We start from the raw sequence: 27,981 nt of genomic DNA on the forward strand, positions 1-27,981 counted from the left end.
CTAAAGTTATAAAACCAGCACCAAAATGTTGAGGAAAAAGGGAGAAACAAGACAGACAACTCAAACTGGCAAGTGAGTTCTAGAAAGCTTGATGAATAAGACCAAACGATGATCTTGTATAGCCTGCAGGTCTCTAATTGTTCATTCGTCTAGTGTACATTTTTAGCCTCCACAGCTTCATCAGTAAGACATGTAGAATCAACTCCACACTGGAAATATGTTTATATTATATTTATATTATATTTAAACTCATAAGTCAAAACAGAACATTCTGTGGGTGGGAAACAGTCACCATCTTGCAAATATTCTGAGTGACAGTCACACAAATGTATACATAAGACATTATTTACAGTATGCAGTACATATAGTAAAGAATATTTACCAGCATCAGGATTTATCTATGAGCACTGGTAAGGTCTTAAATGTGTATGTTTAAGTGGGTGTGAACGATCTACTGAAACCCAGTCTGAATTTACGTTTCTTTAACGTAAAGATTTCCAAACCCGTTCGAGCTCTCAAAGTACAAGAGTCTTTTATAAACTCCCGTCTGCGCTTAGAAACGCGTCCACATCAGTCACATAAAGGACCGCTTTGAAAGCCCCGCCCACAATTTGAATTCCGAGAACCCGATTGGCTGCGTTTCCCCCCTCCTCCTTCATCCATTGGTTGGCGGCGGATCAGTAACAATGTTTAATGCACTATGAGACAGAGTGAGACAGTCAGAGAGAGAAACGCGCAGAGGAGGCAGAAGGGACACCGGCACACCACAGTGCATTTATTCCCGTACCGTTATTAACAGCTGGTCTTAGTGACAGTAGGATTGGACTGAACACTTTCGGTTGATATCCACATTTAAACTTCGGACTCACTTGTTTTTCCCTTCTCGGTTTTTTATTTGGGACTGGACGTACAGCCTCCTGTGAGGCCAGGACGCATTTATCACGGGGATGTCTCACCCCACATCATTGCAGTACAAGAGGCAGTGCGCGCTGGCGAAACCAACGGTTGTGGATGTATATTTTACGCTTGGGTCAAGATATCTGTCCTGAAGCGTCTCCAGTCTGAGTCCATGAGCGGAGGAGAGTCACTGCATCCTAATCAGCCTCATTGACATTACAAGCGCACTTTTGGGGAGCACTTTATTTTTCCATACAGTCTGGTTGGAGTTTTTTTTCCACTCATTGGGGAGGTGCATGAAGGATGTAACTCGTCTTTGGTGATGGTTGTGTTTAGAGTGGATATAAGGTTACAGGTAAGTCTGTGTGATGTTTCTCATCATCATTCTGTTCCAAAGTCTCATCGTGAAAAAAAGAGGAGATGACATGTCATATATATGCTCCTGGAGCTCCTGGATGCGCACGGTGCCAGAGAGGATGCAACAGCTTCTTCTCGTATTTATTCAAGAAGCGCAGTATAAATAACCATCCAGGATTGTGTTCCATTCGCTCTGCTTTATGCGACTATGTAAGAATTGTATTTAACAGCGGATTATGCCGGTTAAGAGGCTTATTTCAACGCATTTGCATTCAGGGGGTTGCCTTAAGACAGCAAGGTATAGATATGGCATCAGTTAAGCAGCTGTTTCAGGACGCAGGGACATAGAAAGAGATTTATGCGTTTTTATTTGCTCGCCACCTTTATCCATAATTGCGCGTTTGATGCGCGTAACGCTCATCTTGCCACATGGCGCATCCTCGACGCATTGCTTAGCCTACATGTTGAGAGCAGAATAACACAAACATCCACCTGTGTTCAGCGGTAAAGCGCTCCGACGCATCTCAAGGTTGGATTGACATGCCATCCACGTCGTTCGCCAGGGAATGAGGAATTACGCATTAGAATTACGCGGCCACACTACAGAGAAAAAAAGCGCATATGTTGAGACACGAGGTGTTTGTTTAAATCTTCATGACAGAATCTAAATGCTTAAGTGCTATGTAACATGCAGTAATCTGATGGAGGTTTTTTCTTTTATTTTTATTACAGGCGAAGAGGCTGGGAAAGGCTATTTCTTTGTGGAAACTGGATTGTGATTATGCCTCCAATGCGCCTGAGCGTTCAGCAGAATATAAATTAGCTGTACAGCCTCACCGTTTGTTGTAAAAACTCAGGATAAAGGAAGCCCTGCTACGGAGGAAAGAAAAGAGCATTCAAAGGAAAAGCCCACATAATGACTTTATACATTTTTTATCATGAATCGGCATGTGTGCTCAGTAATTGAAGGTAGAAATTGTGATATTGCTGGGAAGATCAACAGGTCGGAGGTGTGAAACGCATCAGAAACCTAAGAAACTCTCACTCAAAGGGATGCATCTTTCTGTTTTCCTTTTCCTACTTTTATGGGCGCAAGCCCTGACATTGAAAAACTTGAACTACTCAATACCTGAGGAGAAAATTCAGGGCGTCATTGGAAACATTGCCAAGGATGCGGAGCTTGAACTGGGTGAGCAGGGGAAAAAATCCAACTTCAGGGTGTTGGAGAACTCCGCCCCACACCTTATCGATGTGGATCCCGAAAGCGGGCTATTATACACTAAACAGCGGATCGACAGGGAAACACTGTGCAGACAAAACCCCAAGTGCCAGCTCTCCATGGAAGTGTTTGCCAATGACAAGGAGATCTGCATGATTAAAGTTGAGATACAGGACATAAATGACAACGCACCGAGCTTTCCCTCTGAACAGATCGATATCGACATATCTGAGAACGCAGCCCCAGGCACACGTTTCCCCTTGGCTGCTGCCTACGACCCTGACACTAAGGAAAATGGCCTGAAAACGTATCAGATCACGCGGGATGATTATAGTATATTCTCTTTGGATGTTAAATCCAGGGGGGACGGAACTAAGTTCCCTGAATTGGTTGTTCAGAGGTCCTTAGATCGAGAGGAACGTAGCCATCACACTTTAATTATAACTGCCACAGATGGAGGGGAATATCCCAAATCAGGCACGATGCAAATCAACGTGAAAGTCACTGATTCCAATGACAACAGCCCTGTGTTTGAACAGCCCTCATACGTAGTGGAGATTCCTGAGAATTCCCCCCCAGGAATGGTACTGATAGATTTAAATGCTACAGATCCCGATGAAGGGATTAACGGACAGGTTACTTATTCTTTCAGCTGTTATGTTCCAGACAGGATCAAAGAGTTGTTCACAATAGATGCCCGAACGGGTGTCATAAAGATTCAGGGTAAAATCGACTTTGAGGAGAACCCAATTATAGAGATTGATGTTCAGGCAAAGGATCAAGGACCCAACCCAATTCCTGGCCATTGTAAAGTCACTGTTAAAGTGCTTGACAGGAATGACAACTGGCCGTCAATAGGTTTCGTAGCTGTGCGTCAGGGGGCGGTTAGTGAAGCAGCAACCCCAGGGACAGTGATCGCACTGGTCAGAGTCACAGACAAAGACTCTGGCCGCAATGGGCAGCTCCAATGTAGAATTTTGGGGAATGTTCCCTTCAAGCTGGAGGAGAACTATGATAACTTCTACACGGTAGTGACCGACAGACCCCTGGACAGGGAGGTAAAAGATGAGTATAACATCACTATTGTAGCCAAAGATAATGGCAACCCACCCCTGAACTCAACAAAGTCTTTCACGGTTAAGATTTTAGATGAAAACGACAATGCACCCCGCTTCACAAAAATGGTCTACCTTCTCCAGGTGCCTGAAAACAACATCCCAGGGGAATACCTGGGTTCCGTTCTTGCTCATGACCCAGATTTGGGCCAAAACGGTACTGTATCTTATTCCCTCCTTCCTTCTAATGTAAGCGAGGAATCTATCACTACATATGTTAACATCAAACCCACTGATGGTGCTATTTATGCCCTAAGGAGTTTCAACTACGAGCAAACTAAGTACTTTGACTTTAAGGTCCAGGCGAAGGATTCAGGTAATCCTCACCTGGAGAGCAACACCACTGTCCGTGTCAGTGTGCTGGATGTTAATGATAACATTCCCGTCATTGTCCTTCCATTACTTCAGAATGACACAGCTGAGATCCATGTGCCTCGGAACGTAGGAGTCGGACACATTATTACCACCGTGAGAGCGGTGGACAATGATTTTGGTGAAAGCGGGCGTCTCACCTACGAGATCTCAGATGGCAATGAGGAGCACCTGTTTGAGATTGACTCTGTGACGGGTGAGGTACGGACAGCCCAGCCACTCTGGGAAGAGGTGGCACCTGTTGTGGAACTCATCATCAAGGTGACCGACCATGGCAAGCCATCACTATCCGCCATGGCGAAACTTATTGTCAAAGCCTACTCCGGACCCTTACCAGAGGGTGAACCACGCATCAATGCGGAGCATCATAACTGGGACATGTCGCTTCCGCTAATTGTAACCCTGAGTATCATCTCAATTATGCTCCTTGCCGCCATGATCACCATAGCAGTCAAGTGCAAACGGGAGAACAAGGAGATCCGCACATACAACTGTCGCATCGCAGAGTACACTCACCCGCAGCTCGGCAAGGGCAAGAAGAAGAAGATCAACAAGAATGACATCATGCTGGTGCAGAGTGAAGTGGAGGAGCGGGACACCATGAATGTGATGAACGTTGTCAGCAGTCCCTCTCTGGCCACCTCACCCATGTACTTCGACTACCAAACCCGTCTGCCCCTCAGCTCTCCAAGGTCAGAGGTCATGTACCTCAAACCCACTGCCAACAACCTCAGTGTTCCTCAAGGGCACGTTGGCTGTCACACCAGCTTCACGGGACCTGTTACGAACACCACAGAGACGCCAGTGAACAGGATGTCAATAATACAGGTAGAAACGACAACTTATATTCTTCTTCCTTATTACCCTCCATCCCCCTCTCGTCCTGCTCTGTCTCACTAGGTCAATACATGAATGAATGAGTAGATATGTGTGCATACAAAGCAGCCAGTGAATCATAGTGTGGGGGGAATCGAAGGGGATCACAACCGGTGATAATATGAAACACGAGTCGCTCTCCACCCCTTGCTAGATGCCAAAAAGCACCTTGCTATCGTTTTTTGAAATCTAGCTTTGCTCATATTGTTTCAGGTAATGCGTTAAGAGGAAATTGAGTATGGAACACAATTCTCTTCTGGAGATATTGTTTTGATGTTACCTCTGGTGTGGAGAGATTTGATGCACTGACAGGTTCAGCCCTAAAGGCTTGTTATTTCATAACGGCCGTACCGTGATGATTTGCTGCTCTTGCCTAGAATATATTTCCAGCTACTATATTGCAAATGAATAGAGCTTCGATCAATATGTAGTTTCCTGTGGCGCTTTGAATGCAAGGCTCCTACGGTTTGCCTCGTACAGTGACAGAATTAATGTTCTTGTTTTCTTTTTTCATTTTCTGCTATTGTTCACATGCTAGGTCAAGTAAATACATAAAAATGTATTTTCATCCAATGTAATGCAATTTGTCTTGACCTCGAACATTTCAATTTTCAGTCTTGGCATTGTAACACTTTTACTCTATTACTTACTCAGCAGGTTTTTCTCACCTTCTTACTCAAGAACACTGTGACAATCCTCTCTCTATTAAAGACGCTCAGAGCGCATTTCAACGAAAGAAAGAAAGAGCTTCCCCAGATCTTCCCGTTCCTTGCTAATGCGTCTTTGTGTGGAGCGATTTGGTTAAGCCACTGACAACTCATGTGTGTCTGTGCTGCTAAGCCACTTTAAAGTCATTTGAAATCTGTCGTGTCAGATGAGGCTAAAGTCACCTCTTTAAACTGTGTACATCAGGTACGCGTGTATATGCAGCGATTGAGATTACAGCTGGCAAAATTTAATTTAGCTCTCTCTTGCCAATTTTTATGATTTTAACAAATTTCAAATACATTTCTCTATGTACACTCTAAAAAATAAAGGTGCTTTAAAAGGTTCTTCACAGCAATGCCATAGAAGAGCCATTCCATCAAAGGTTCTTTAAAGAACCATCTCTTTCTTACCTTTTTATAATCTGAAGAATCTTCAGATGTTAAAGGTTCTTTATGGAACCATTTAGAGAAAAAGAGTTCTTCTATGGCATCATGAAGCACCTTTATTTTTGAGAGTGTAGGAACATGTTTTGAGTTTACTGTTAAATGTATGTATTTTCACATGCTAATGTTGCTATTGCTCATATTTAGGGTTAGGAATTTGACACCAGTAAACAACCACCCTAGTAACCACCCAGAGCACATTAGCATTGTGATATAGCATATATGAGTGATTTCAAAAGTGTGAAGTGGGTGTTTTTGTGGATAAGCTTGAATTTGTATTTGCATGTTTTCATGGGTGTCTTCTGTGATTAACATTCTCTAGATCTGCTGCATGTGTTTGCCTGTGATTGTGCGAGCGTGTGCGTTGCTATTCATCGCGTCCCAGCTGCAGGTCAGAGGTCAGAGTGAGGCCCATTATTCCGGGCCCTTTAATAATGAGCACGATAACTGCAGGGGTCTCATCAAACCGCAGACACAGGCACTACAGCATAGTTACATGCCCTATTCGCTCACTACCTTCACTCTGTCACTGAAACAAACAAGCTCTTAAACACATACATAGAGTGCATGCTGTGTTTACACAGATCCATACAGTACAGAATATACTCTCCATTATTTACAGCAGAAGTGTGGCAAGAGGCAGATCTGCTATCCTGTTACTGAGCCCGTAAAACAATCTGGCTCTCCTCTCCCCTGGCCTGGAACAGAGAGAGAGCGAGATTAAAAGAGAGCCATAGAAATGTGAATCCCAGTTGAGAGGTTATAAAAAAATGCTAGAAATCCCTCCCTTTCCAGTCTTTGTCGATCGATGTGTTCGGGTGCTGTCATCTACATCTGTCATCGAAGCTAGAGGTAGCCTGAAAGCTGAAAACAAATGGATATATAAACAAATACATACATATATATACAATTGAAGTCCCCACTAGGCACACAGCTGTGCAAGGGCATTTCAAATGCTTTCCTTTAGGCCAACAGCAGCGAGAGGGTAAGACCAGGAGCTCCTTAATGGTGTTTTATAGTAGCTGATCCAGAGGTTGCGAACAGCTGGCCGGTGAAGTAATAGCCCACGTCTGAAATGAAAAGAGGTTCAGGGTCAATTACAGCACCAGGGCTGTCTGCTCTCGGAGAACACAACAGAATGAGGGGTGTAATTCGATTGGCTCAGAAAAGTTTCCTGGATAAAGGGATGTAATAATGCTTAATTGCACCACAGGCGTCCGGATCTATTACTTAATGGCGAATTGAGGTTTAAAGAAAATCTTCAGTGGTATCCTTCTACCCTGGTAGCAGGGGATTGTCTTAATTCTTTTAACATTAAGAACATTAATACCTCATGTCTGCAACATACTTAAGAGCATATCAGACTTTTTAGTTAATAAACATGCTTAGGGAAATAAATGCTAAGGAGAAAGTACCATTTTTACTGTTACTTCAGTTTTAGAGAGTGAAAATGTGTGTAAGCACGAGCCAGAGGCTGACACGGCTGCTTTGAGCATCAGGGTTGGTGTTCCCGACTATAAAAGTGTCCCCTAGGTGGCGACAGTCTGCCTTCAGTGTCTTGCAAGCATATAGGAAAGTGCATGAGGCTTGATTTGAATGCACATGCAGTGTTTGCTATCAAATTTATGTTTTTCTGTAAGCGTGACTATAAAATGTTTATGAAGTGAAAGCTGCATGCAGTATAAAATCTTTTGATGCTTCCATTCGTTTTCCATTCCATTCGTTGTAGTTGTTTATCCTGACTACAGAGGTCAGCTGAGCCACTTAAGGTCAAACCGGTAAGGCAAGAGTAGCAATTCATGTAGCACAGGGGGAGGGCAGCGGGCTTGACATACTCCAGTTGTAAAGGTCAGTGGTTGGAGGGAGTTTGCCGCCGGACAATAGCGATGCCTCTCCAGGGATTGTCCATCAGAGCGGTTTCTTTCCATTAACTGCACCTAAAAAGAGAAAAAGAGGAGTGGGAAGTAGATGACAACAGATCATGCTGTTGAGTAACTGCTTTGATATGAGGACTGTAGTTGTGCTTGTGGCATAATACTGTTGTGTGGTGCTGCAAAGTCACAGTGTTTCATAGAGATTGGGTTTCTGTCACCTTGTTTTTGCAAAATTGAGCGATAAAAGTGGCTGTCAGGTAATCAGATTGCTGCATGAGCTCTAGATGTATTGCTTTGGGAACTGAAGCGAAATACTGTCAAATGGCAAGGCATGAGAGAGTCAATGTCTGACAATCTGTTTAGTGCCCTCTTTCTCTCACTCGCGCGCTGTGTGTGTGTTTTGCGGTGGGACAGCGGGAGTGTGAGCACAGTCATGCATGCTAATGGTTCTGTCCTAGCATGCTGCATTATACGGTACGTTGTGTGTGCGCAGTGTGTGAGGGGGTATTAGTGTGTGTGTGTGTGTGTGTGTGTGTGTGTGTGTGTGTGTGTGTGTGTGTGTGTGTGTGTGTACTAGCAAATTGAGTCATAACATTTCCCCTTGATGTGTCTAACAGCCCATTGTTTGTCCTCTAAGAGCTCTTCTCTTCTCTTCTCTTCTCTTCTCTTCTCTTCTCTTCTCTTCTCTTCTCTTCTCTTCTCTTCTCTTCTCTTCTCTTCTCTTCAGTGTAGTTTGGAAGACTGAGGCTTAGACATTTTTTCCCTCTCTTTAGCATTTGTTTACGGCTTGGAGTTAAAGACAAAAGACTGGGAGAGAAATAGGGATCAAGGAAAGATAATCATAAAAGTTCGGAGAGGAGTTTTTCCTTCTCTCTCGGTCCCAGCTCGTCCTTCTTTAGCTTTTGTGTATTAAATTCGTTCTTTCTTCTGTCCTTGGTGTCTCGTTCATATTTTCAGATGGCGTGTTTGCGCTGAATTATTGATAGGCGGTTTTGATACACACACATGATCGATGTGTTCTGCAGTATATGAGGGAAATCTAAACAGCACTTGTCTGCCAGGCCTAAACGGTGCACATGAGACCCTACAATAAATCCTGCCTTTGTTTGTTTGATTTCTCCAGGCTTTAGTCCTTCTAGAGTTGCAGGGGTTTTGTTTTCTTTACCTCGTGATCGCTGTTTGTGTGGGTGTTTATTGCATGTGTGTGTGTGTGTGTGTGTGTGTGTATTTCAGACTCATATGATCCTCTGCTATATTTACTCGCTCATTAATAAATCATCAAATTTAACAGAACAAGACAAGACCAGAATGTCGCAATAAACGTCTTAAATTTCTCACACCGCTTCATGTTAACAACGGAAGAGTGTGACCACAAAACCTCACCTTGTCTTTCGTATTTCGGATAACATGGTTTTCATCCTTCATCTGCACATAATCAGCTATGTTGCACAAACAGACACTTGTTTTTATTCATCTGCGAAGAAGCCTCGGGTTTCAAGTGCTTTGGATCCAGATTAGAAGAAGGATTGAAATTAGCCCAGTTCTTCGGGAGATGAAAATCAATCCCGCGAAGCCAGAAACAACTAAAAATCCATCCGTCTGTCCTGTCCTCCCCTCCCTTCTTCCTTCATGTGGACGCTGATTTTCTTTGGGTGCATTGGAGTGTGTCAAAACCTCGGCATGAAAAATGTAGCAGGGAGGGTGAAAAGATCTCTGTAGTTTTTTGGCACACATTTAGGCGATTAATTACTGCACAGCTGAAGTGTACAGATATGTGTATAATAGCATTTGTTGAACTGCATGTATAATGTATGGCAATTCTGGAAATCCAAGTAATGCCGTTGAATTATTTATTGAGTTGTATAGCTCTATATCTCAGCTCCGTCCGCCCTGCGTGGTTTGGAACCCCAGACCCGTTTGGGAACCAGCGGGCCGAGGCCATTAATAACTCATAAACGCATTCGTGATTTTACCCCGCCCTTGTACAGTTCCGCTTGAACGATGGAATTAATCTCGAGAAAGTCATTGTGCCGGAGTCGTTGGGCTAGATTGACGACGTGGCTCCGAATGCGCAGACGAATGAATGGATGGATGAGTGAATGATACATATGGTCTGGAGAAATGAGCGGATATGAGAGGCTGTCGGATGTCTTCCTATCCTTCTTTGTGACCAAATACATCTTATCTCAGTGAATTTGGAGCCAGAGAGACTGCTATACTTTACAGTGCTCCTACTGTGCTCATCTTTCATATTTTCTTTAACTGTGAACATTCAGAACATAAACTTAAATGTATTTAATATAAATAAAATGCGTCTTAAAACACATTTGTGACCCTGGACCACAAAACCAGTTTTCAGTAGCATATTTGTAGCAGTAGCCAAAAATACACTGTATGGGTCAAACTTATAGATTTTTCTTTTATGCCAAAAAACATTAGGATATTAAGTAAAGATCATGTTCCATGAAGATATTTTGTAAATTTTGTACCATAAATATATTAAAACATAATTTTTGATTAGCAATATGCATTGCTAAGAACTTCATTTGGACAACTTTAAAGGCAATTTTCTCAGTATTTTGATTTTTCTTGCACCCTCAGCTTCTAGATTTTCAAATAGTTGTATCTCGACCACATATTGTTCTATCCCAACAAACCATACATCAGATGTATAATTTTTTAAAGGGATAGTTTGCTCAAAAATGCAAATTCTGTCATAAATGATTTACCATCATGTTGTTCCAAACAAGTAAGAGCTTTGTTTATCTTCGAAACACAAATTAAAATGCTTTTAATGAAATCCAATGCCCTCTCTGACCCTCCATAGACAGCAAAGGTCCTTCCATGTTGAAGATCAAGAAAGCTACCAAGAACATCGGGAAAAATTGTTAATGTGACATTAGTGCTTCAACTGTAATTTCCTGAAGTGTTGTGGTACTCTCCAATATGGCGCTAGGGTGACGCTAGGTTTTTTTTTTGTTTGTTTGTTTTGCGCATATTCTTGTAGCTTCATAAAATTACAGTTGAACCACTGATACCTTTCGGGACTTTGAACATGGAAGGACCCTTGCTGTCTATGGAGGGTCATAGAGGGTGAACTAACCCTTTAATAGCTACTTAATTTGTGTGCTAACAATGCCCCATAGTCATTTCTGTCACGTCGTGTGAAAATGACAATTAAATGATATTATATTAAATGAATTATATTTTTTTCTCCTAAACAAGTTTGAGAACATTTTTAGCATTTATTTGTTGTTGTACAAGGATGTCACAGCTGTGGGAGTCAGTGGGACAGTTTTTGAAACAATTCGAAATAATCTTCTCAGTGGTTTATGATTATTTCAGTCTTTGTTTAAAAAAATCATCTTTGTAAACATTTAATAATTCACATTTTTAATGATGGATTTCCATATTTGAAAATTGAGAGTGAGTCTCAAGAGCAGTGTTGATCTAAGAGAATAGCACAGATAATTTTAGATGTTTATGTTAGTATGTCATTTTTGCGAAGCGTAGCAGGCAAGTAATGCTCTCATAGTGCAGGGGTTATTTAATTACTTAAGCAAGCACTAAAATCTATTAGTTCTGAATGTGAAAAGGAGAAATATTCTGGACCACAAGATTTGACCCTCGAGGCAGAAAACGTTGAGGCACTTAAACTAATTTGCTTGAAGGAAACTCAAAGAAGGACATACTGGAGTACAGCTGTTTTGAACAATTGAACATCCAAAACTGAGTATTTAAATCATATATTGAGCAGTACGTACTGTAGTCAGAATACTATTAAAGTTTGTTTAAATTCTACCTACAATAAAATGTTCCCTTTTCTCTATTGATTTCACAGTAAAAACCAATGTTCCTCTTTCCTTGTCCACAAGGACATTGCACAGCAGAGTGTTTGGGAAACAAGTCCCAGTTACTCCCTGTCAATATTTGTTCTGGCTCCTCCACACGAACAGTAATGGCTAAAGCTAGCCTTGCTAATGCTTGAGGGCATTGGCGTTGGAGTTGCTGTCAGAGGTTTGGTTGCTTATGTGCTTGTTTGTTTTGGATAGTGGGAAAAGCTAACCCTGATGAACATGGTTTAGACTGTGTCGGTGTCGACATTTCAGATGGCTTATGGTCGTGCGTACACTTCTCTTTCTGGCACAAATTTCCAGCTAGCCTTTTTAGCCATGTGGCGCTTAGTTTTCGAGATGAGACACTCAATCAGGCAACTGCTCTTTAATTAGAAACGAAAACATCATCTGCATGTTTAAATGATGCAGACGGTAAGCTAGAAATCTGCTAGGTTACACGTGTCAGATGGCTGACCTCTGCCCTTGTTTCTTCCGTCTGACTGCTGTAGCTACTTGTAAATAGTTAATGCTAGCCGTGTGAACAGTGTGGCTGCCTAAACTACAAAGCCAAAATCAAATTACAAGGCCAGAATGACAAATTCCAACACAGGAGAGCAACTAATTGAACACAAGGACTGCGTTTGTGCCGGATTTAATGAATGAAATGAGTCCAACACATCAGCAGGTAGTGAAAGACAGCATTCACACAGTAACAATACGTTTGTTAGGCCTGTTTTAGAGTGTTTTTGTTTTGCACTGTGCTGTTTTGTACTACAGTGCGTAGCAGTGCTTTTTTTAGCATCTTGCACATGAATCCCATATTTTAAAGATGCTGGGTCAAGTTAATTAGTTCACTTCCAGAACAAAAATGTACTGATAATTTTCTCACCTCCTTGTCATCCAAAATTTTCATGTCTTTCAGTCATAAAGAAATAGTTTTTTGAGGAAATCATTTCAGGAATTTTCTCCATATAGTGGACTTCTAGGGTGCCCACGAGTTTGAGCTTCCTAAACACTGTTTAAATGCAGCATTTGAGGTTAAAAAGTGTATAAATTGTAATTTCTTTTTAGAAAATAACCGATCGTTTCTCTAGATAAGACCCTTCTTTCTTGGCTGGGATTGTTTAGAGCCCTTTGAAGCTGCATTTAAATAGCATTTTGGAAGTTCAAACTCACAGAATAAATGAAATTAAATTAAATGAATCTGAAATGTTTTTCTCAAAAAACATAATTTCTTTATGACTAAAGAAAGAAAGACATTCTGAAAATTATAAAGACCTTAACTGTCAGTTGCGTTGATGGCTATGGAGGGTCAGAAAGCTTTCATATTTCATCAGAAATGTCTTAATTTGTATTCTGAAGATTAACGAAGGTCTTACAGGTTTGGAACGTCATGAGTGTAAATAAATAATGACAGAATTTTCATTTTTGGGTGAACTATCCCTTTAAGGCTTAATAGTCGCACCACAGCTAGCTGTTGCATGATCAGGCAAACCGCAAGACACACCTGCTAGTAATTGCCGTTGTCAATTCCAAACTTTGTAGCCAAAGACAACAGCAGCAACTTCTAAATTCTGCTCTTAATCAATGCGAACAGATCGTTTTCTCTGCGTCTTTACAGCAAAAACACACACAGCTGTCTGTTGCGGCACGTTTGGCCACGGGGAAGCCGGTCCTCACAGCTCTCTGCTGCGTCCTTTCTCTGTATGGCAGAAATCGTGGAGCATTGTTCAATCACAAGCTGTGCTTTCAAGCACCATCTCTCCTTTTATTATTTGCAGATTGCGTCAGTTTCCCTGCAGGGCCACTCTAGACCCCGAAGGGTTCTTGGGATACCTCCCATGGGGCTACTCTGCTAAACTGTTTAAATGGCAGTATCCACTTAAAGCTCTGTTTGTTTACTTTCCTTTTATTTACATCTTTCATTCTCAGTTTTTTATTCATCAAAAGTTCCTACATTAGCATTAAGACCCACAGAGCATACATCTGAGAGTACATGTAGTGTTACAGAAGGTAACGGTGAAAACGGCATCTTGTTTGAATTTCAAATGATGTGGAACATGCTTTATTAAGTGTTGGCAGTTGTCCAATCAACATCTTTTTTTTTTTTTCATTCGACAGATGTGTTCTTAGGTACATTTTCACACTGGGAATTGTGGTCTTTTTTCTTTGGGAGGTAAAGAGAGATCAGCTTTCCGTTTTTTAACTGTCTCCCTGTCGTTTTACGATTTACGGAACTCTTTGTAAATTTCCAACGGACATGTTGCTGGTTGCAGTGTCCTGATGCCATAAATGTTGTCAAAGAAAATAGTAATTAAAGAATTCCCGCTAGCATAAACAGTAAAATTGCGCAGCTCTTGTCCGCCTCAGGGTGATGTTCGAACAAGTTCTTCATACTCCTTTTGTCTCTTATTCCTCCAGCTTTAGTGAAATACCTAAAGATAGCTCCTGGCTCGAGGCCTGTCTTTCCAGTGAGGTGTTGTGCACAGGAAGATTGCTCTCTTTCGAGATATCGGATTGCCATGTGACAGGGCCGGCTGGTAACATAAACCCTGCATCTGTGGCCCGGTCAAGTTTAATGAGTGAGCTTGTCAGCACTCATGTTTTGTACACAGTCTTATCTGTCTACAGTTACATCTTTTCACCTGCACTGATAGGCCGAGGGCTGTCAGCGCCCAAAGAAAATGGCTGGCGGTTTTTATGGGGCTCTTATTTCTGTTTGTTTTTCTTAATCCTAGTAAATAGAGTGTGAAAATGCATGACTGGCAAAAACCTTCTATCTGTTTATGGTTCTTTTCTTCTGTCTGTTTGTTTTGTTTTTCTTTCTGTCTCTCTGTCTGTGAGGGCGGTGTTCAGTAATGTGCTTGAGTTCAGTAATGCAGCACTCATGCAAGACATACAGTAAGACATGTATAAGGTGACAGGTGACACTATTCATAGGAAAATGAATGGGAGAAACTGTAATGCTCATTATGATGGTTCTAGAAATGTAGGATAGCTCTGCCTTTCCATAAAAATATGTCCTATTTTAGAATTGTATTTTATTTTATTTTAAACCATGATTTTTCAAACTTCATTCGCTATAGTAATTTGAAATAGTATTGTAATGTAGTATATTGTAATCTTAAAAGTTTTGGATTTTTTTTTGTTTTTTTTTGTTTTTGAAGTCTTCCTCATTCAATAGGAAGCTTATTTTATTTTATTATTTTATTTATTTTTATGTAGTTATTTTTTTTCAATAAAGCCATAAAGCTTGGCAAAAAGAGGTGACCAGTTTGTGTGACAAAACTATTTTTGCCATCAATCTTGGTGGCAGCATAAAAATGCTAAAATATATTGATACAGCATCAGCTATAGTTTTATACCTTTTTTTTCTAACCGTGATTTGTCTTTTTTATTAATATATTTTGAAATATATTATTGAAAATGAAATCTACTAAAGTTTTGGATTTTAGTCTCTTTTCTCGTTCAAGTAGAAAGGTGTACTATTAATTTTATTTTGTATTTTAATACAGCAATAAGTGCTACTACTTTAGGGTGACCAGTTTGTGTGACAAAACTACATTTTCTATCATTTTTGGTGGCAGCATAAAAATATATTGATAAAGTATTAGTTATATTGGCTTTTTTTCTATCCGTGGTTTGTCAGATTTTACTACAGTTATTAGAAATATGTTATTGAAAATTCAATCTTAAAAGTGTTTTAGTTTATTTTATTTGTTTTATTTTATTTTATTTTATTTTATTTTATTTTAATACAGCAATAAGTACTACTACTTTAGTTTATGGGGTGGCCAGTTTGTGTGACAACGCTACATTTTCTAATCATTTTTGGTTTATGTAATTTAATTTAATTTAATTTAATTTTATTTTATTTTGGCTATACTCTCCTGCATTTGCTTTGAAGAGCATAATTTTCTGTTTGCTTTGTCAAGAAAATATAAAGGTTCCTAACTTTATCCAAAACCTCTTTCTCTCTTTGTTTTATTTAAACAGCATAGAAATACTATAAGATGCTGGCTTATTATGAAACATTGACTTCTACAGAGAGCTCAGAAATCAGGCAAAAATTGTTCATCAGTTTAACACAGTAGACAAATGGAAGGTTTCTGAAAGTACATTGTAAATCAATGCCTCACTTAAGTATATGTATTATATCACAGCACTTAAACACCTGACTGAAGATTACCATATAGCCATCCACTTATATTTGCAAAAACAGTATATCAAAACATGCTCACGTTACAAGCAAATATCAAAATGAATGCTCCTTGAAGGATGCACCCTCTCTCCATCTTTAAGAGAGTCATTCTTGGCGCCCTTTTAAAGTTAGATCAATCCAGTGTCTACGCGATTGATTGATCCAAAGAGCGAGAGGTTCATAACAGTCCCGTCCAGTCGGAGAGTTGTTTTCTAAAAGACCGCTAACACACTCGGAGCTGATAATTGCAGCCTCGCTTTCTCGTACATGCTCTCTCTATGCTCTTGTCATTTCACATCAGAGGCGCAATGGCTCATGTCGCTGACGACCAAATCCAAATTTCTGATGATTAGATTATCTTGTCACCATAGCAATCTTCACACCTTTCCGTCAATTGATTTGTTAATAAATGAAGTGCTGCTCTCGAAATCCGTTGCCTCCATTCTGAGCCGGATCTAAGGTCAGTGAATATGCAGGGCTTAGAGATGCGAATGCCTTCCGGCTGGGTGTTTTTAAAGGGATAGATACGCAAAAAAGAAATTCAGTCATAATTTAGTGACACTTATGTCAATCCTTCTTCTGTGAAAGACAAAAGAGGATATTTAGAAAAATGTCCTGGCTTGTCTTAAAGTTTTCCATTACATCCCTTGAGCATATCTATATATTTTTATGTCTGGAAGACTAGAAAATTATACTATAAAATCCAACAGGTATTTCTTTGATGTTGTCTGCAGAAAATAACACTCCACGATAATTTATACAAGCTTCAATAATGATATTGTAATTTATGCCGATAGTCGAAAGTCTGCCTTGTCTTAATTACAGAACGTAATTGCAGCCCTAAACGGATCTAATAGTGACAAAAATGATCAGACATGAAAACCAGTAAAGACAAGTTGTGAAAAAAGATCCTTCAGGACACAATCCCACCCTTGGTGCCACCATAACAAGGAATCCGAGGCAAGAGTCGGTATTTTCATAACAAACACAAGGTATAGCGAAGCCAAATCGGAGGTCACTTTCAAAAAAAGAAAAAAAAAAAAACCTCTCATGGAATTTTATTCAGAACTGTTGGGAAGGCAGGAGGAGCAGTCAATCATTCGTCTTTATAGGAAGAAAAGATTGGAGGGCAGAAAGGAGAGAGAAATCTATTGACTCAGAGCCTTTGGCTCCCTCAATCTTCCGTTTGAAGGTGGAAATTTAAGCGCGTTTGAAGGCAAGGTCGGCCGAGTTTATAGCTTTAGATTATGCAATTGTTTCTTCAGGGGTTTGCTGATTAATTCCATACTCTGGCTGACAGGTTCCTAATGCACAGCGGACAGGCCTGCTACGGGACGTTCTGACAGCACTGCATTAAGCAAACCTCGCTTTTCTCAATTTATACGCACGCATAAAGAGAGATGCACGCAGCTGACCCTGAGAGAAATGGAAATGGAGAGAGAGCGAGTCACCTTGGAGTGAAAGACAATTGTTCTGAGCGCTGCCACAACTGTAATGCGTGCGGGCTTTTATGTGCGAACGCGTGTGTGTTTTTGTGTGTGTGGCATCTCTTTCTGGAGTTGTTTGGAGAGCAGTCGAGCAGCTTAACAATGCTTTCTTTCATTACTATATTGAATCATATTATATATTTAATTTTGGGCTTTGCTTATGAATTGTTTATCATCTCCCCGTGACCTAAATTCAAGGCTCTGTGGCTACGTTGAGTCGGTTAGCAACAATTTAATCTTTATCAAAGCGTTTCGGATTGCAGAGGAAGGCTGCTGCGCTAATGAATGGAGTCTGGTCCCACGGTTTCTGGATTCTACGCCTGGCTCATGGGAACTGCTTTACGTGATCTTTGGTCTGGTGTAGATTATATCATGTGTTTGTAAGAAAAGAAGCGTTTGCGTTGAAGTGGTGTAAACTAATTTGGGAAGAGATCTGAAACTCATTTGCTAAGCGTGTTTCCAAAATGCTCCGGGAATGGAGATGTTCAACCGCCCTCCTTTCATTATGCATCGCAAAACGCTCTAGCTAGTTTGGCGATTTGTAATTAGTGGTGCTTGCTCTGAGGCTCATGCTATCATTCATGCTTAGGGATTTGAACAGACCCTGAACCATGAGAACTGCATCTCGCCTCGGCATGGGTATGACCATCAAAATACCTTAGCAACCACCCAAAACATCCTAGCAACCACCTCAAATTTACTACCAACTTGAACACCCTAGTAACAACCAAGAAGACCCTAGCAATCACCTTGGTATTCCCTTGCATAACACCCTACAAACCACCCAGAAAACCATAGAAGCATCTACAGTATTCCATAGCAATCAACTGAAACACCATATCCACCATATCAACCCAGAATGCAATAGAAACCACTTAGAATCACTAGAACCACTAGAACACCCTAGCAACCACCTAGAGAATCCTAAAACCATCTTAAATCCAATAACAACCCATAAAACACCCTAACAACCACCCAAAACACCCAACAACCAAATAACACCTTATCAGCTCTTCTGAACTCCCTAGCCACCCAATAGAACACCCTATCAACCTCCCAAATCACCCAGCAACCAAACAAAATACCTTATCAACCCTCCTGAACACTCTAGCAACCAAAGAGAACACCTTATCATCCCTTATGAACACTGTAGAAACCAAATAGAACACCCCAGCAACCAGAATACAAACAGAACACCCTATGAGCTTTCTTGAACACCCTAGCTACATCTCAGAATCCCATAGCAACCAACTAAACACTCTATCAACCACCCAGAATACAATAGCAACCATATAGAACATCCCAACAGCCATAAGAACACCATGCAACCACGCAAAGCACCCTAGAAACCACCTTGGCATACCCTAAAAACCTAAAATGTCATCCTAGCAACTACATTGAACCCCGTAATCCACCTCAATCCAATAGCAACCAAAGAGAACATACTAGCAAACACCCTAACAACCACCCAAAAAAAACAGAATACCTTATCAGCCCACCTGAACACCCTAGCAACCATGTGAACACCCTGAAAACCACCCAACAACCAAACAGAATATCTTGTCAGCCCTCCTGAACACTTAGCAACCAAATAGAACACCCAAACAACCCCGTGAACAACCACCCAAAAACTAAATAGAACACCCTAGCAACCCAGTGAACACCCTAACAAAGACCCCAAACACCCAGAAACCAAATGGAACACCCTATGAACTCTCTTAAACACCCTAGCAACCACTCGAAAAGCCTCTAGCAGCCATCTGAATAACCACCTCACACACTAGCAACAAATTTGAAAAGTGACAGCAACGTTTGCAAGATTAAGCAACACGTTAAAAAAAAATCTGGTTCTATATATAGTCCTTGTGGTAGTATGTCATTTGCAAGTTTGTCACACGTGAAAAAATAAATAAATAAATAAATAAAATCCATTAATGTTTTGTAGGTCAACAGTGACACACAGTCTCTCGTTCCCATCTCTGTCTAAACTGCTACTAATGAATCTTTTGCTGTTGACTGGGATTACAGGGTTGAGGTTGGGAGCCTTCAGGAGCCAATCAGAGACGAACACCACCTCGCTCCTCATCTCCTGCACTGCGTTAAGCACTGTGTCGGACATAGCATACTCTGAATTGAGTGTACTTTGTTTTCAAACTACCTAGTTATTTAATAAATTTTAAACGCGATTTCACGCGCCGGCCTGACGGTCTGTGGAGATTGTTCCTGCGTGACGGTGGGAAGCGGTTTGGCGTGAAACAGCCTCTATTTGGGGAAAGCGTGTGAACTGCTGTGTTAGGAATTTCAGGCAGAAGGGGAGGAGAAAAGCGATATTTCATTCCCTGAGGCTGAACATGTCACAGATGCGGTTCGGTGATACCAACACAAACGGTCCAGTGACATAGTCAGCGTCCCGTTTTAAACTTCTCATCTTCTTTGAAGAAAAAAAAAGCTTCCATTAACAATAGCTGTGCTCATAAAAGCATGCTCATATGAGAGATGAGAGGCAGCTCATATACTCATCACTGCTGCTTGATGCATTAGTATTTTCAGCATTCAGGCCTCTGAGAGGGTTGCACATAAATAATCCATCATTTCTTCTGCAGAGATCAGGTTCTTTCATTCATTCACTCACGGACTTCCCGATAAGTACATAAGGTTTCTTAATACACATAAACATTTAAGATATATATATATATGATTATAAAATTATCAAATATACATAATGTATAAGTAATAATAATAATAATAATAATAATGATAATAATACATTTATGTATTTATATGCATATACTTTGGTATTATTTAAAACAATTATATAGAATTTAGTATTACATATAAAATGATTATAAAATGTGTATATATACATACATATTTTATTGTATAATGAAGTGTATTATTATTATTGTTTTAGTTACAATATCAGATGTTTTATTTACAATATCAGATGTTATAATAATAATGATGATTACAAGATTATTAAAATAAGATATATACATATATATAATGCAAAATACAGTTATTAAATAAAACATATGTATGCATGCATTATCATCTTCTTTGAAGAAAAAAAAAATATATATTATCATATATATTATAGCATAGTATATATATATATATATATATATATATATATATATATATATATATTATCATACATACACCACAAAATATGTATATTACATTGTTATATTATTATTATTAGCGCGCACACACAATAAAATATTAAAGTATTGAATAATGTATTGCTGTGTGTGCATAAATAATAATAATAATAATAATAATAAATATAACAATAAATGTTTATATTATGCAAGATGTATTGATATAATAATTATATATATATATATATATATATATAATTACACCACAAAAACGTATTACATTGTATTATTATTGTTATCGCACACATAATAAAACATATATATAATTTAAACATTTGATATTTTTTAATAATTATGTATTGTTTGTAGCTTATTTTACTATATTAAATTTTAAATAATAATAATTTTGATATATTTACAATAATATAATCATATATTGTTTTTACCTTTATTTTATTTATTGTGCAAATTGTGAAAATACAAAAAAAATATGAATAAATTACAATTTTACAATTTTAAAATTGTTGCAAGTCACATCTCCGATTTTAAATCTGGACCCTGAAGCAAAACTAGTTGAGAAGTGCTAATTTGGACAGTTTCTTCCACACACACACACACACCCACGACGAAGAGGCCAAACCCAGCATGACTTGCACGACACCTGGGGGCGGCTTAGGCAAAGCTGATGATAGCCTCAGCTCCCAAATCACAAACAGGTGGTCCAAGACTGGGCTGCGCTCACCGTCTGCAAACTGCAGGGATGTTTTTCACTGGATGTCTTTTCTAAGGAAAGATTAAGAGGTCTTTGACCTGCTGCACGCTACTTTTAACACCTTCTTTAGCAGAGTTAACCCTATTGGTGAGAGCCCTAAGGCTATTGGCCGAGGGGTTATCGTGCTTAAATAGGTTTAGCTCGGCGTGCCCGTTATCTGTTTTGCGTTTGAAAGACGACCAAGTGTCGTTACCTCAGCTCAACTCCGGATCCAAACTTCTAGCGCGCTCCCCCACGCAACCTCTCAGATACTTATCCAGCGATAATTTGATCTCCCGCGTCGAGGTCGGAGAATCCCGACCGCAGCTCCATTTAAGTTCCCAGCTCCAGCCTTTTAACAGCCAGCAGATAGGACTGATATCGAGGGCCGATGTCTAGTTGGATGTGTTTTGTGGTTTGGCTTGAAATTTTCAAAAGGCCTCCGTCACGTAAAATGGAAAAACTAATAACGGAGGCTCCAGCAACATTGCTTCGTGCACTTCTTAACCAACATGGGCTGTAAAAGTTTGATGCACAAGTTGAGCGTTTGTAGGGCTTAGGTTACAGTTTGTCTCTCAATCTGGTTTTCTTGTCATGCCTCATTGTCTTTAATGAGGAGATGTGTTTGGGATGAAGCAGGTTGATATAGCTGGCTGCTAAGAAGCTTGGGCAGATTTGAGTGTATTGATTTTTCCTGTTCTAACACTCTTGTCTCCACCTTGCGCTCTTCAACGCTCACATTCTTCTATGCTGCGTTTTTCCTTCATGCCTTCTTCATATATTTTTCATTTCTTTGCAATTTTTGCACTAGGGTTGTCATATTTGTTGTTCCCTTTCATTTAAATGTCACATCTAGTGCAACACTTCCCTTCCCCCAAGCTAGTAGCTCAAACAGTACAGAATGATGCACGTCATAAGATTGATTTCCTGGGAATGCAATTCCAAGTCATACATTACAAGGATTTCATTTTAAGATGATTTGGATTATTAAACACATAAATGTAGAACTTAAATGTTAATAAGTTTTTTTGTGTGTGTGAAATGTTAAGCATCTTGATTCATTAATAGATGCATACCTTCAGATCTGATTCTCATTTTAAATATTGCTTGCTATATATTTTAGACACAATATTCTGAGATCAAAAATCAACAAATTATATATTAGTATTATCATAATATATTAGTATAAATATTAAATGCATTTTTAAATAAAACATATTTATGAATGTATTTAGCATGTTATAATATATATAAATATATGTAAATGTATGTTTGTATATATATATATATATATATATATATATATATATATATATATATATGCACACACACACAGTCTAAAGTGTATATATAAATGCACACAAATTAATACATTATCTTTAAATAATATATATTATATTATATTTTAAATATAATTATATTTTACAGTATGTATTCATATATTAATTATAAATAGTAATTATAAATATTAAATACAATTATTAAATAAAATTAATGTATTTAATGTTTTGTTTATTCATATATATATATATATATATATATATATATATATATATATAATGCAAAATACAGTTATTAAATAAAACGTATGTATGCATGCATTTAGCATATTATCATATATATATATATATATATATATATATATATATATATATATATATATATATATATATATATTACACCACAAAATACGTATATTACATTATTATATTATTATTATTAGCGTGCACACACAATAAAATTAGTGGTGGGCATAGATAATTTTTTTTAATCTAGATTAATCTCACTGTAATCTTGAAATTAATCTAGATTAATCTAGATTAAAATGGCTAATTTGAATTCTGCCGAAGGCATTCAGATTATGTGTGCTACCCAAATAATGACTAAAAGTACGTCTTTGAGAATGGGTTTCTCAAGCCAGGTGGCGCATTAGACCAGGGGCTCATCTCCCGTTTCCAAAATGCATCACAAACTGCTTGACAATTGCATTTACAGCACAATTAACTATACAAACTTGTGTAACCAACTATTCCTACACTGCATGTACTTCTGCGTAAAAGGCTGCGCGACGTGCGCGTTGCAGTTAAATACACAGACACGCACGGGCATGGATATCTGCGTGCATAGTCTTCGGTTAAACTGCGTTGCTTTTAGAAGCATCAATTCAATTGTTGCATATAGTTTAATGTCTTTATTTCGGGATTATCAAAGTAAATTATAACTCACGCGCGTGCCCCAGTAAAAAGGGTCTAGCAACGCCCCTGCCCTGAAGCAAACCCGGCGGCTTCATAGCTGCATCCATGTTAGCACGTCTCGTTTGATGTGGTAATTTCACAGTAGGCATACACACAGGTTCGAAGACTCGTTCTCGCCCCCTACAGTGCAATTCGGCTAGGTATACATTTGCGCTAAAATATCAAGGTGAAAGTCATCATAGCTTGCGTAGTATAGACCCAGCTCCCAACCCAACTTGGAGAATAGATTAACGGCGATATTTTTTTTTTATCGCCCGATAAGAGTCTCATGTTAACGCAGCACGTTAACGCCGATAACGACCCACCACAAATATATATATTTTAAATATATATTAAAGATCATGTATTGATGTGTGTGCATAAATAATAATAATAAATATAATAACAATAAATGATTATATTATACAATATGTATTAATATAATAATTTTAAATATAAAATTTAATTATTAAATAAAAGAAATGTATTTAGCGTGTTTGTGTGTGTGTGTGTGTGTGTGTGTGTGTGTGTGTGTGTGTGTGTGTGTGTGTGTGTGTGTGTGTGTTGTGTGTGTGTGTGTGTGTGTGTGTGTATTAGGGCTGTCAAATGATTAAAATTTTTAATCAGATTAATCAGACTTTTCAGTGGATTAATCATGATTAATCACTATTTGCAACGACACCTGAATCCTAACCTTTTTTTTTTTCTGAAATGCATACCAAAATATAAATAACAGGACACAGATACATAATTTTCACATTTTCATATTATGCCAGGGCCCGCATCGGGCCTGTTTTAGGCTACTCCTTATTTTTTATATTTTAGACATCCATCAATTAGCTATGTCGCGCTGGTGGAAACAACACGAGACTTTCGCTTTTACTTTCGACAACGGCTCGGATGGCGCAACTGGAAGAGATCCGCGTTCAATCGCACGCAGTAGGCTGAAACTTGCCGGCAAAAATAAATAATAAATGTGTCAGGGAAAGAGTAAGGACATATCTGAATTATTTATTAATAAAGTGTATTCAATGTGAGTCAATGTCGCAAAGATCCTGCAATCTCATTTTTGGACGCGCCTTGAGAGAGAAATTTATCGTTAAGGATTACATATTAAACAAGTTTTTGTTTTCGATTTGTTTTATTTCGTTAAGTAATAATTTAAAACTTTCTATAGATATGTTTATCATGTCTGTGAGGCATGCATTTAGCTTTATTTTTGTTAAGCACTCCTGTTCAAGAACGAGACGACAGAAAGCGCATCATTTTTGTTTTCTTTATTTTATAAAAACACTGCAACGTTTTTTGGTGTATTACTTTTTCCTTTGTGAGCAAAAATGACGGATAATTTTAAATTGCTTCCACTGAAAAAATGCAAATGATTGAGCTGGTGCCTCGATGACCTGCAAAGCGGCTTTATGTATCTTCCACTCTCCACTCTGTCACTGTGTCAGTCACCGCTCTTTCGAGAATGAACCCAGCATAACTATGCAGATTTAATTCCCAAAACATAAGAAAAACGAAAGTTTCATACAAATTTTGAATGGATTATGGCATGGAAAGTGCAAAGCGCGCTCCCTTTATTATCACTAAAAGCGTCACAAATCTTAGTTCATAGAGATCTCACAACGTTCCGTTATAATCAATAAAGCTTTCTAAACTACACAATGAATCTTTTATTTACATCGTGTCTACACTTAGTCAGGAGATGAACAACGCTGGATTGTTTGCCAGATCTTCAATTGGTTTGCTTTCGTTTGAGGGTATATAGCACCGTCTACCAGTAGAACCGGGCCTAAGCTTGGCTATAACCACTCCAGTTGCAGAGGGGCTGTCGCCCAGGCTTGTACTTGTTAACTGTACCATCATCTTCTTTTTATATTTGAATCCGTCCATAGGCTCACCTTGCTCCCTCTCGCCTCTAGCTCCCCAACCACTTTCCTGACAAATAATTCGTCACACTGCGCATGCGTGAAATGCGTTAAAAAATTTGACGTAATTAACAACAACAAAATAATTAACGCCGTTAACGCATTATTTTTGACAGCCCTAATATATATATATATATATATATATATATATATATATATATTGTTTGGACTAGAAACCAAACACTTCAAAACAAGTAAGAACCATTGATCAACAGCCATGGAGAGTTTGCAAAGCACAGCGTTTTGTTGGTTTTAATGTTTCGATGTTTATGAATATAAGGGGCCGCAGTGGACCAGATCTTTGGCATGTGTTTGAGATTGTTTGTTTTTGAAGTGCTCTAATAGCTTTATGCCCTTCTGCGAGGTGTCCTTAGGGAGGTCTGGACCATCAGTAGAGGAGAATCAGGAGAAATGCAGGAGTCTTTTGTGTGAGGCTCTGGGCTTTCAGGAGCGACCTCGGACGATTAACAAATCAATTACACGCCGCTGCATTTCGTAACAGAGAGACATGTGCCGTAGCTCTGTATCCTCAGCATGGAGCCGTGCCGATTCGAAACACCCTGCACTCTGACCGACCCCTGACGGCACTGCTCCAGCCGTGAACCCAACGGGTGACCTTATCCAATGAGAGTGAGCAGATTGCACATGTGTTTGTTTGTCTTCACATTCACTGAAGCAGAAGTGTGCTTGACATTTCCAAAGCAGTACCTCAAAGCTGCCAGCGGAAACTTTTAACACCCTTCCGCTCGAGAAACACACTCTAAATTTGGCGTCATACACCCAAAACCTCTTAATTAGTGTGCAGTCCATTTGTGGATGATACTTAATTTATCTCTTACAATATCACGTTTGCGTTTTTAGAAACAACTAAGCTTTTTTCCAAACTGCAGGGTTCAGATAAGGATTAACTGTCACGCTGTTTGATGCTAACCGTCTCATCCGGGGTTCTCTTCCATGTAACTTTTTGAAATTCTAATTAGTCCCACACACTTCATCCCAACGAAATCAAATTATGTGGGAGATTTCTGCACAAGTAAAACATGCAGTGCAACGTGGGAAGTGAGGTTGTTAAGCTGTCGGTGAAATCGTGGGGCACATTTTGGCCGAACTGCAGGGCTCACTACTTGAAAGGGAATAATACAGGAACAAGAGGTGCACATCTTTGAACAAATTAGCTTTGAAAAGGGTTTTTTTTCCTCCTTACATATTTTACCTTCTTTGATGGAAGGAGTCAGATTCTTTATCTCCATCTGTTGCTCGCTTTCCCTCAGTTTTCTTTGCTTTGCCCTTCCAAGAATCAATGTTTGCCATTTGTGTCCATATATATATATATATATATATATATATATATATGTGTGTGTGTGTGTGTGTGTGTGTGTGTGTGTGTATATATGTATATGTGGTGTGAAATATATTTACATACATTTTATACACTATGTTCAGCTAATCTTTTTAATAGTTAACTTTCAACTATTTTTTAATTTTACAGATCATCAGTCATCAAAGCTCAGTACATACAAATATAAATAATCACAGACACAGAGATTTACTTTGATCTTTAAATTTTAAAAGCTGATTACTCACTAAAAACTCCTACAGATTATGTTTTCAGGCCATTTCAAGTTTATTTTGACATAACAAAGTGTGAGTTGTTTACTTACTTTTTTAGTCTTCCCATTAACGCCATTATATTGTTCATTCAGACTGAAACGTGAAATGCGCACAAACACAAGAGGTGGGATTTATCATATGAACCAATCATAGCTCATCATAATCAGTCATATCCAATCACATCGCCTTCTCTCACATGACTTTGCTTCATAAATTCTCAATTACACTCTTAAAAATAAACGTGCTTCACGATGCCATAGAAGAACGTTTTTTTGTCTAAATGGTTCCATAAAGAACCTTTAACATCTGAAGAACCTTTCTGTTTCACAAAACGTTCTTTGTGGTAAAAGAAGGTTCTTCAGATTATAAAAAGTTAAGAAAGAGTTGGTTCTTTAAAGAACCTTTGACTGAATGGTTCTTTGTGGTTCTTTTTTGGCATTGTGGAGAAACTTTTAAAGCACCTTTATTTTTAAGAGTGTACCCCCCACCTAGACATGCTTTAGGGGGTCTGTTAAAACTCATTGAGCTCAGATGCGGACTCCTGCTGTAACTTTACCCGCTGGTGTCACTATTGGACAGTGTTTCTGTATAAAATCAAGTGATTTATATAATATTATATTTTGTATTATATTGCCCCCGATATATATATATATATCCATGTGGAAAAGACACCCATTTCCTAGAAACGACCCTCAAGCCTTTTGCTCTCTCTTTCACAAGTCTTGCTCCCTAAAGCCTCGAAATGACTAAACCATCCACCAAGTTTCAACTCAGAGAGGTTATCCCTTGTATCACACCTCTAATGTGCTTAACTGGAAAGCCAAGCTACTTCTCTCTCTCTCTCTCTCAAGCTCTCGTTCTCACTCTGTCCCTCTATCCTTGACCGTCTGCCTCAGGTCTCGCCGTGGTGTCTGAAGTGTCGTAGAGGATCTGAGCATGAAAAATTACACTGTAAAAGCCTTTTTATA

At 39.0% G+C, this 27,981-nt stretch overlaps 1 protein-coding gene across 1 annotated transcript in view; it reads left to right on the top strand.

Moving 5' to 3' along the window:
• The first annotated feature begins 737 nt into the window (after nt 1–737).
• Nucleotides 738–27,981, top strand: part of pcdh17 (protocadherin 17) — an 85,549-nt gene continuing 58,305 nt past the window's right edge. Inside the window, exons 1-2 of the mRNA XM_073826327.1 lie at nt 738–1,252; nt 1,987–4,788. Coding sequence (XP_073682428.1) covers nt 2,308–4,788 — 2,481 coding nt within the window. The 5' untranslated portion in view covers nt 738–1,252; nt 1,987–2,307. The remainder of the gene's footprint in view (nt 1,253–1,986; nt 4,789–27,981) is intronic.

The sequence above is a fragment of the Garra rufa genome, chromosome 20 (assembly GCF_049309525.1).
Source record: "Garra rufa chromosome 20, GarRuf1.0, whole genome shotgun sequence".
Taxonomy (NCBI): Eukaryota; Metazoa; Chordata; class Actinopteri; order Cypriniformes; family Cyprinidae; genus Garra; species Garra rufa.